Below are 11,762 nucleotides of genomic sequence, written 5' to 3'. Positions count from 1 at the left end.
AATAAAAAAAAAAAAATTTTTTAAAATAGTTTCTGTACAACCCTTAATGCATGGCAATCATTCAACTACAATCTGATGAAGAATAATAGATTTAAAAAAAAAATCAGTTTTATTGATTAAACAGGAATAGAAATAATAACAGGTTATATTTGGCGTATTAAAGGAAATTTCTATACAAATAACAGGAGAAATAACCCATGATACTTCTTTGACAAACAATATACAATATATCACAACTTGTCTTTAAAAGAAGCCAAATCTGAAACCTACTTTTAAAACAGATGTATAGGGCAATCCATAAGTGTTTCAGCATAATTAACTTCTTAAACTCGAGAGGACGCTGCCAGCATCTGGCCAAAAATCCCGATTTACCCATCGGACGGTGACAGCGTCCAATAACATTAATGTCTTTTGGCTGTAAACTAATCCAAACTATGTTATTATCCACCTTTTATAAATAAGCCAGAAATTTTATAAAGCATGGTGATAATCATTAGAACATCTTGGAAATAACTCCGGCAGAACGTGCAAAAAATTATGGGTCTGAAAGAGGTAAACTGATGCTCTGGAAATTATAGAAATTGTCCAAAACAAAATAAGCATTAACCCAAACCAAGTTATGCTACTTTACATCCATACATATGGTATAAATATATTTTTGTGAGTGTAGTAAGTTTGAAAAGGTATGCTTAGCATGTCGTGAGTCATTAAAGTTATTTAGCACTTGCATCTCCATTGATATTAGAACTGTTTCTCACCCATTTGCATTACATTAAAACTATACTCACTATATTTGCTGGTGTATAAGAAGACCCCCTGGATTTTTGAGCAAATTAAGTGTATTTCTTTGAGGTTCAGAGTAGAGGATGACCTCTATTGTCAAGCAAGTCTAGGATGTTACTTTTGTAAAGAAATTCTTAGAAATTATTTTTAAACTGTACTAACCTGTGCTCTGGAGTAATCAATACAACCACAAATGTGGTTTTTTATGCTCTTCAAATGCTACAGACAACTCAATGTAGTATCACTTAAATCACAAACATGTAACAAACAACTTTACAAAGTTTTTATCACAGTTGAACTCCACTTCTATTACAAAACACACAATGCTGAAATTTAAGAACATTACTGGCAGTGAGAAAACACTCCAATAATGTGTCATAATCCTTAAGAGACACGTTTCTGTTATTATCAGTAAATAATATATAACACTTTTATTTTTTTAGTTTTATGACTTACCTGGTGAAGTAAGTAGCTTAGCCTCTGATTTTTTGCCCTTGGGAGTCAGTCTTATTTTACTGTGATCCTGATTTATAAGAAAATTATTCCAAACTTATTTCTTGGTTTTTACCCAAAATTATAAATGTTTGATTGTAAAAATCAATAATACTTTTAACAAGACTATATCATTAATTAAACTTACCACAAGACATTAATATTACACCTATTATATTTTTAAACTCTTCATTCTTTATGCAATTCCTCAGGATTTTACAAGAAGAGTGTAAAATAGTATTTTAACCACACTATGTCCACCCTATCTATTGCTCCCAATACATTTCACTCAATATACAGCTCATCATACTAGCTAGGTTACAACAAACACAGTAGTGGTCCAAAGATTATTTGTATAAGCCATTTGTTAAAACAACTGTTTTGGTTTGAATGCCTTTCTAAACTGTTAAACATGATAATAATAATTAATTATTATATTTGTCATAAAACATTAGTATTAGGCCTATTATATTTGTCATAAAACATTAGTGTTAAACCTATTATATCTGTCATAAAACATTAGTGTTAGGTCTATTATAGTTGTCACAAAACATTAGTGTTAGGCCTATTATATCTGTCATAAAATATAAGTGTTAGGCCTATTATATCTGTCATAAAATATAAGTGTTAGGCCTATTATATTTTTAACACTTCATCCTTTATTCAGTCCTTTAGGCCTAATATTAATGTCTTATGATGAATGTAATTAATTACAATCATGCTTTACCAGTTTTGAAAGGCATTCACACTAAGTCACTAACAAACACTGTTTGTCATAACATAAGTCATGGGACAAATACCAACATGCTAAATTATTTATCACTGAACCAACCAAAGGTGTCATCCATAAATAATTTTGTCCAGGGAAGTTTGTGTTATAAAAATTAAAACCAGAAGATCAGCTAATAACTAAAAAGCACAATAAGGTTTCCTAAGAAACAGAAATTTCTAAGGTGAATTAATGAGAAAAGATTAATTAGCTGTTAATTCTGAATTAGTTTCATAAAGCAAATATACCTACTTTTTTAATGTGGTATTTCCTGTCATGCGAAAGTGCTTCTTTTTTGGTTTGCTGAAATACCAATATTCACAGAATATAGCATCTGGTACATTAAGAAGAAATTATGACAAATAACTCTTATTATACCATAATAATTATGAGTAAGAGTATTAATAAATTTTGCAAACAAATAAAGCCAAAAAAAAAGGTTTGTTTAAACCTTCATAGAAAAATATGAATACATAAAAATTTCTTCCACTTTATTAAATCAACTCTGACCAAGATTTAAAACTAAAGATCTTGCATTTTGTAGTTGATAAATTATTCATATTTATATTCAAAATTTAAAATTTTAATCACATATTGGTTTGTTTGATGTAGTTTAAAACAATTTCATTGCCACCTTTTTTTTTTTTTTTGTTGTTGCTGTTTTATTTTTATTTTTAACATTTTTCCTCACTTAGGCCCTTGATCTTAATATAATATTCGATGTTTTTAACATGCTTCCAAAAAATTTGGTTCCACCTAAAACTATCATTGTCAGTTACTTTTTGATTCTAAATTATAAATTCTTTATAGATCCGGGTTACGACAACAGTACCAGTGCGTAAATTTCGAAGTTAACAACAAAGTCACTGCTCAGATCCTGTATGGTGATGTGGTTTGTGAAACCGAAGGTACCAGCTGTGATTCCATCTTCTGTAGACAACATCTGTGTAGCAATAACATCAGCATTGTGGCGAATAAGGCACAGAAAGTAGTGAACGGCATCTTCTAAAGATTAAAAGAAAATAATTGTATTATCTTTATAAAACAATTGTATAGCAAACCTCCTAATGTGAAATAACTAGCTTTGTTATAGGATTCAGATTTTTAAGATAATATAGGACCTTCAAAGAAGTTATTTAGAACTTTTTAATGGCCTTTAACCAACTGGTCTTCTTGTATGAAAAAATATTAAGATTATTGCTGATAATTAAAAACAGGTACAAATTTCAAGAGAACTATTTGTCAATCTAATCACAGAATGATTTTCTTTCTCTTAACAAAAAACTCTGAAGTTAAAATGTCTATCTATAACCCAGATGACAAGAGTCACCAAATCAAAGTACTATTTAGGTTAGTATAAAATCTGTGACAAACGTACACCACAAAAAAAAATCTGAAGTTAAAATGTCTATCTATAAACCAGATGACACAAGAGTCACCAAATCAAAGTACTATTTAGGTTAGTATAAAATATGTGACAAACGTACACCACAAAATATAAGATGATTTCATGTAATTTCTTAATAATACTTCAGTTACGAACTCAGAAATTTTAAAAATAACAATGCTTTACCATTTTTTCCTTCCATTTGGGCAACAAGAAATTCTCGTTTTAATGGAAGTCTAATATCATTGATTATTAAGGTACCCCTTCCTTCTGAATCCAGCTTCCTACTTAAAGATCCTACAGTTTTCAACCTCTGGATTTCATTCACACATGCATGTCGCTTTTGGGCTAAAAGTTAGGAAAGGGGAAAGTGATTTGTTTTTACCATTCATTAATTAATTTTTTATATAATAGCAAATATTCCACTCCTTAACCTGTAAAATGGTAAATGTAATCTCATTTGTAGAAAAATTTCAATCGATTTTTAATAAGTTCTTTCCAGAAAAATATTTATCTCATTAAACAAATTAACACAAATATTAGATACTGACATATGTTAAACTTTAACCCATTCATTGCTGCTGGGACGTATATTTCCCAGTGTTTCCACCCATTCACACTGTGACTGGGAGAAATGTTTCCCATTGTCAATGTTGTTTACACCTTCCTGTGATGGGTATGAAAGTTCATCATCTTGACTATCATCACTACATGAAAAGCTAGCATCCTCTTGTCTCATTGCCTCTTCATCATCATGTATTTGAGCACCACTTTCCCTACATTCTAAACTGAGTCAAGTGCAACAAGCATATTTACATAGTAATTAGGGTTACTACTCGCAGCTCTAACAATGCAGGCATAGTTGGCACACAGTTGTCGTACATTTCACTTTGGCATCTCATTGGTTGTTGAAGGGCTGAATGGAATACATTGAGGGAAATCATATATCAACATTAGGTGGGATACCAATAAATACTTTCCACTTATTTTACTCCAATACGTAACACACGGCAATTTTGACCTACAATGGGAAACACCAGCAGTGTGAGAGGGTGGGAGCACTGGGAAATGTACGTCCCCGCCACAGTGAACGGGTTAATGAACTGTTTATCATTACAAAGTTTACCTTCCATATTACTTAAAACACAGTAAAAAATTTGTATGTGGCAAAATAATAAAAACAATGCAATATGATATCAAGTTGATTCTGCAGTGACCATACAGAAAAAATATTATACAATGATTATGTGACAAACATATTACACAACCTCACCTAGAGTAAAAAAAACTGCTAAAAATAATCAATGTAATTCTACCAACTATAGTAATTTAAAACTTTTATTTTTATAAATTACAATAATAAACACAATTCCAGACTTTAAAAGTCTTTTGACAGGTCATTATTAATCAGACTGTCCAGTTAGTAGGTTACATTACTTTGTTACATTTAGAAGATCAAACATTTATTATTCACTTATATATAACTTTGGCCAAAAAAAACCAAGGCCATGAAATCAAGTTAAAAAACAGGGACCCTGTTTAGATGTATGAATTAGAGCCAAAGAAAATATATATTTTTCTTAGCAAGAAGCAACATTAGAAAAAAAAGGTTTTTTTCTTCATTTTTTTCCCTCAAGAGATTGTTTTGCTTATAACTTTAGTAGATGGAGTTAGGACTAACCTCAGTCTCCGAAGCTGGTCAAAACTAGCAAGATTTAATTGAGTTCACAATCAACAATGAGGAAACGCAAATGATAAAACAATGCACTCTAGCCTTTATGTAAGACTACAAGAAGAACATATTTAATAGCCATATTGATTAACGTGTTTGTTAGTTTTGATCTTTATAGCTGAATCAGGAGTATTTAAAACGCACTTGCAATAAGAAGAAGTCGTTCCCCCTCGACTTGTTCCATTGATCCATGAAACTCGGTGGTGCTGTGACAGAGATTTAGAGCTTGACTGGCTTGACCCACAATTGTTTGCTGAGCATAAACTTCTTCCTGTAAAGCCTGAAAAACAATAAACTCAAGCTTAGAATTCAACATTTGTCAGATAAACTTAAGACACCTTAACATTTCTTTAAAAAATAATTTCAGCTTTAACCCTTTCAGTACTGCTGAGTTACATTTGTTTGTTCATGATGACTGGCAGAACACATTTATCCCATAAAAATATCTTAAACATGGTACTCCAGTTACTTTCATTGCATAATGTGCGTGAGTGTATATATTTATGTACCTTATTTTCATAAGTAGCTGCTGGAACATGCATAATGCAATAACAATGCCTGTTGGGAAGCTGCTGGAACATGCGTAACACAATAACAATGCCTGTTGGGAAGCTGCTGGAACATGCGTAACGCAACAACAATGCCTGTTGGGAAGCTGCTGGAACATGCATAATGCAACAACAATGCCTGTTGGGAAGCTGCTGGAACATGCGTAACGCAACAACAATGCCTGTTGGGACACATAAGTCCCATACACAAAGTTAAGAAACCATGAGAAAAACTCCCCAAAATGCACGCTTTTCCTTATGTATCCCACAAAATTCATACTGAAAGTCATTTCTTCAAGCAGTGAAACCTTTATAGGCTTAACAATAGTAAGTGAAATCAGGTTTGATTGCTGTTGTTTTTCCCTCATATTCCTTTTAGCCCTTTTTGAAATAACTTACCTCAATAACAAAGTAAAAACAAAGTAGATATATTTAAAAACAATAATCTTTCTCCATGCCTGTTCAGGTAGAAAGATGCTCTTTAAAAGTGATATATATATATTTATCTTAGGATTAACACGGCTTCTGGTTAAAAATCTTGGTGCTACTATAGCATACGGTCTACACAGATACTATCATCATCACCGTTTTAACTTAGTTTATTGCAATTAGCGCCATCTATTATAAATAACACTTTTAAATTAATAATGTACAAAATACCATTACATAACGTTTTGGGGGCAAACATAATCGGAATGAAATAAATTTCAACAATCCAAAACTAGCACAATTAAAACCTAAGTTTAAGGTACTCTTTTGGAACACACAACTTATTAAATTATTATTATTTGCTGAACAAAAACGTGGACAGATATAAATCATGTTTCAGTGAGCCATTAAAACGGTGATGATGATGATAGTATCTGTGTAGACCACATGATATACTGTAAAGATCTTTGTAGACCACATGCTATAGTAGCACTACGATCTCCCTCTAAGCTTTTATATACATGTCAGGAATTCTGTGAACTAAGGTTTATAATGACATCATAAAAAGAAATAAATACTGTAAATTTTGATTCCACATAACACGGAAATAATTCTAAACAATGGTACCTTAATTCTCTCTTGAACACTGACTGAAACATCGGCCTTTTCAGGAGTGGGAGGACTACAGACCTCTTCCCTCCTTACAACACTACGAATTGGTGTAGTCTTTATCTCCTGTTTAGCCTGTCTTCTGTAGAAGCTGATAGTGTGAAGCAATGGAACTTCATTTCCATTGTCATAGACTGAAGTTGGTACAGGTGACTGCACAGGTTTTTTTTGGGGGTGGCTGGGGAGTATAGGAAGAAGAATCCCCATTTTGATGGACTGAGACCTGAAAAACAAAATTATATTTTTCTCAGTGCTTTAACATACAACTTCCGTTTCATTTTTGATTACTGCGACAACAATCTTGTAATGTTAAAATTACACTAATTTCATATAATTTCTCTTGCTGTTGATCATGTATTCTCCTTGCTTTTTACTAGATCATTTCTGTAAAATTTATCTATATATATGTATATAAAGCACAAAAATCCGTGTGTGTGTCTATTTATCCCTCATGTAACTACTCCTAGGTCACTGGGCCAATCTAAACCAAACTTTGTGGGATGATAGTCTGGAACAAGGAGCATGTTCTGCAGCCAATGACTGTCAATTAATTAATAACATGAAACAGCGTGAAAGGAAATTAAGAAGTGGGTGTTGAAAGCATGTAACCGAAAGCACCCTTACCACCACTACTTTGGCCACTACCTCTTCATACAAAGTCACCCTGATTATCATACAGTGTAAACCATATATCAAGTATATACATGTGTTCTTAAAGCTAATGCAAAACATATACTGTGAACTACCTCTCTAGAATCTTGTTCTAATTCTGTTTCCTTACTGCACTCTGACTGGCCTATTCATCAGTTTTAAAAACACTTTGTGAAACAGACACTGCTAGTGTAATATGAGCAATAACAATAATGTCAAATTTACCTGTTTCTCAGACACATTTGTATCAAAAGTTCCAAATTCTTTTTCTTCTTTTTCCTTTTCATCTTCTTCATCCAGAGCCTCATCTAACAGTTCATCAATTTCAGCACAGACAGCTGCAGCTTCTCCAGTCAAGTCTGCTTCATCATCATCATCTTCTTCTTGGTTCATTTTTTCACAAGTGTTTTCTTCAGGTTCACGAAAATGACACGTACTTGTGGCAGGACCAGGAACATTTTCAGGCTCGCTTATTATGTCACTGGCCTCACTCTGTAAAAAAATATATGGTAATTATTCCTAGACAGCAAGCAAAGAACTGAAAGATTTAGTAATTTTGTGAAGAAAAAAAAAAAAAATTTATGGCTTACACTGTCACTAAAAAAAGAAAAACATTTTTATCACCTTTCTCAGACCAAAACTGACAGAAATCAAATATTTTTCCATACAAGGACTGTTGCAAAAAGAACAAAGAAATATTGTGAACATTTCATACTACAAATGTGACCAACCATAATCCAAGCAAACAGTTATTCATGCAAAGAGTAGCACAATGTTTGTTGACTTGTACTTTCTATTATCCAGGGAAGGCTTACTTTATTAGTGGGAACGTAAAACTTAATGTCATTAAATTTTTTTAATGTTCTATTGTAATATACAGGACACACACATCTTCCAAGTTTGTAAGGTTCTACTGTATTATACAGGACATGTTATGTCACATTTTTTAGTGGTCATTGCAGTAAGTTGATGTTGGCTGTCAGACAACCCCAGATGTATGTCCTGTATACTACAATAGAACATTAAAAATTTGACAGATGTATGTCCTGTATACTACAATAGAACATTAAAAATTTGACAGATTCAAGTCCTGTATACTACAATAGAACATTAAACATTTGACACATGCAAGTCCTGTATACTACAATAGAACATTAAAAATTTGACAGATGTATGTCCTGTATATTACAATAGAACGTTCAAAATTTGACAGATGTATGTCCTGTATATTACAATTGAACATTAAAAATTTGAGATGTATGTCCTGTATATTACAATTGAACATTACACATTAAATATTGCGTAATTACACATCACCTGTAACTATTATCTATTATCCAACTACAAGAACTTCAATGCTATAGTTTACATTAATAAGTCACCCAAATGAAAATGAGTATTCTCAACCAACCGACATCCTTATCTTCAAACATATAAACATACCTCTGAGCTATTTAAATCTTCTGCCTGAAAGACATCATCTGGAACATCATTCCCTACATCGGATGACTCACTTGGTAGAAATTGGGGTTTGTTGGTGTCAGTAAGCTAACGAAATATTAGGGAAAACAAATTATAAGTACAGCAAAATGTGTATAGGCAATTTTCATTAAAGTATAAAACACCACACTTAACTCTTTCATAATGAGGCCAGATTTTTTTAGTATAATGTGTCCTGACAATTTAAATGTGAAACATCATGAGCATTAAAATTTCAATGTTCATTCTGGATGATAATCACATTTCCACACCCATCATTACTGCTTGACCTACTACAGGAATGAACTCAACTAGTTTAATGTAATGTTATCATTCTTCCCTCCTTCATAATTGATTTCCTGTTAGTAGGTATCAAAATATATTTGATCAGACACAGGCAAACTACACACTTATTTGAGGTAAAAACATTTCAAACATCTGTGCTCAAGATCACAGTCTAACTTAAATTTTGTTAGTGTTTGTTTATCAATATATACAGTAATACATTAGATAACTTCTTCAGTATTAAACATAATTTAATAAAAACTTTAACTAAACTTAAAAACTCAATAATACGAAAAAAAATAGAAAACTATATAACAAAAAAAACACTACTTCTCTGAAAGTCAAAGACAATCTTTACCGTTAAAAGGAAACTGCAAGTAATAATACCACTCACAGTTTATACTTTTTGTGACATACATTTTATTTACTAATACATTAAATCTATTTGCACTATTTTTAGCTGCGACATAGCAGCTCTGAGTTTTTCAAATACAAACAGTTAGTTCGTAGCTCCATCATCTCTTGACCGATTTGAGATCAAATTACAGTCTTGGACTCAGGAGGTCAAACCCTTTCGATTGATGTATTTGACCACACCCAAGGTCTCGTAGATTAATTTACTGTAATCCTGCCTAAAAGAATTTCAATTTGAGGATAGGCTGGTAGAGATCCTGATAAGTAATAAAACCGAATCAGGTATATGCACACTCCTATAGATCAAATAGACATATGACATTTGGATACAGTAATAAATCAGCTCAGAAAACAAACTTATATACTTGATATGTAGCTGGTTACCTTATTAGGATTATCAACGTTTGTAGTCTCCGAACAAGTCGAGGAGGAGGAAGCCCTTTCCCAACGATTCATTAGAGCAGTCATTTCTCGCCTTCTCTCTTCTTTGGTTTTGGCAGAAATTTCATTTCCTCTCCAGTCATTCTGAGCTTTCTGCAAGAGTTGTTCTTGCACCTGTCTAGTGTTCATCCCCACATTCTTACCCGGTGAAGCAAGTGAACTTGCACTTGAGGTTGGAGATTCAACTAAGCTGGACTTGTCTGTTAAAAGTGAAGAATATCAAGAACATATTCATTATAATATCTAGATACGTACATACTAACAAGTAGGTCTGTAACTGAAAGTACCAAAAGATTTGATTGTATTTTACATATTGTACAAAAACCTTCAGTTTTGTTTTAATTGGGTTTTTAAACACATGCAATGAAAGAACAGAATATAACATACTTTCTTATTATGTAATAACTACATGTACAGCAGGGGAATTAAATAGCAAAGGTAACAACCATTTTTTACAGTTATATTCTCAATTCAATCAAACAACTTTATCATCAATGTATATCAATAAAATTGACACAGAAACATTGTTCGTAACTCAAAGTTTTATATTATCTAAGTTTTAATTTCTTAATTGCAAAACAAAATATAAAAAAGTTCTTAATCTTGACTTCCAGGTGTCACATGATGCATCTCCCCTCTGATTCTCTTATAGGGTTTTCAACCAATCATAAAATTAAACTATGGATATTAACACGTCAGAATGTAAAATGTAATCCTCCTTGTCTTGAATCAGTGAGATATAAATAAATTTGTGACACCCACCAATGAAATTCTCCCACCCTGGCTTTATAAACTTATCTATACTATCTAACCTTCTTTTATAGACATGTTTATAACTAATAGAAAGATAATTTTGTCCCCCGAAAAAATCTGCTAAAGACTTTTTCTTTACGGCAGACATTTGTAGACTGTTTGCCTCAAGTTATTTATGCGTAATTGTTAAGCTTTGGAATTTCCTTTTAACCTATTTGTAGTTTAGTTAGAAAGCCAATTAATTTATAGTAGTTTTAGGACATTCTATATTTTGTGCAGGATCATTTTTGTGTTCTATGTTTCAACATCACCACAAAAAAAGTAGGCCTAAAATGTTTCGCTAGACAACTGCAACAAGCTTGAGGACTAGACTTAAGTACTAGATTTTCTTGTTTTTTTATGGAGGTTTTTATTCATTGTTATAAAAGTAACTAAAATGTAAACATTAAAAACTTATTGAAAAAGATAATAAAATTTAAACAAAAACAAATTTATTGTGATATTAAATTTCACAGCACACTGTATACAGGAGGCATGTATATACTTCATTGATGTTGTGCTTGTAACTCGACCATTTGTTTATACAAACCTTTCCAGCTGTGATAAATGGCTGTTAACAGACTCTGAGAGGATCTATGTCCAGCCACAAAGTACTAAAATGAAATTAACCCAGTTTATTAGCTCTGGCTGTAAGAATAGTGTAATTGTCTGTTATAATATGCATGTGATTTTTAAAAAGAAAAAAAGAGGAAAATCTAGATTTATTTTGTATTTTTCAACTTTTCATTTTCTACCCTAGATTGCTGATTTCACTAAAGTTAGTATTAGAGTGGAGAAAACAACAAATAAAACACAGTTTAAGTGAAAAAAAAAAAAGAAATATATATATATATATATATACAAATTTCCCAGTTAGGTTCCTGGTTGCTG

At 31.8% G+C, this 11,762-nt stretch overlaps 2 protein-coding genes across 5 annotated transcripts in view; both read right to left on the bottom strand.

Annotated features, from left to right (window-relative positions):
- LOC111088088 (anillin-like) overlaps positions 1-5,705 on the bottom strand; it is a 13,626-nt gene extending 7,921 nt beyond the window's left edge. Inside the window, exons 1-7 of the mRNA XM_022397021.1 lie at positions 5,673-5,705; positions 5,308-5,443; positions 4,050-4,214; positions 3,618-3,779; positions 2,877-3,049; positions 2,297-2,347; positions 1,240-1,306 (exon numbers count right to left, since the gene is read on the bottom strand). Coding sequence (XP_022252729.1) covers positions 1,240-1,306; positions 2,297-2,347; positions 2,877-3,049; positions 3,618-3,779; positions 4,050-4,214; positions 5,308-5,443; positions 5,673-5,705 — 787 coding nt within the window. The remainder of the gene's footprint in view (positions 1-1,239; positions 1,307-2,296; positions 2,348-2,876; positions 3,050-3,617; positions 3,780-4,049; positions 4,215-5,307; positions 5,444-5,672) is intronic.
- Positions 5,706-6,797: 1,092 nt separating this feature from the next.
- LOC106468661 (anillin-like) overlaps positions 6,798-11,762 on the bottom strand; it is a 19,557-nt gene continuing 14,592 nt past the window's right edge. For all 4 annotated transcript variants that reach the window (XM_022397013.1, XM_022397014.1, XM_022397015.1 and 1 more), the window contains exons 7-10: positions 10,023-10,279; positions 8,904-9,008; positions 7,686-7,952; positions 6,798-7,032 (exon numbers count right to left, since the gene is read on the bottom strand). In XM_022397013.1, coding sequence (XP_022252721.1) covers positions 6,937-7,032; positions 7,686-7,952; positions 8,904-9,008; positions 10,023-10,279 — 725 coding nt within the window. In that variant the 3' untranslated portion in view covers positions 6,798-6,936. The remainder of the gene's footprint in view (positions 7,033-7,685; positions 7,953-8,903; positions 9,009-10,022; positions 10,280-11,762) is intronic.

Source organism: Limulus polyphemus, unplaced genomic scaffold, assembly GCF_000517525.1.
Source record: "Limulus polyphemus unplaced genomic scaffold, Limulus_polyphemus-2.1.2 Scaffold3103, whole genome shotgun sequence".
In the NCBI taxonomy this organism is placed as follows: Eukaryota; Metazoa; Arthropoda; class Merostomata; order Xiphosura; family Limulidae; genus Limulus; species Limulus polyphemus.
Note: the sequence above shows the minus strand (reverse complement) of the source record. Positions and strands in the feature narration are given on the sequence as shown.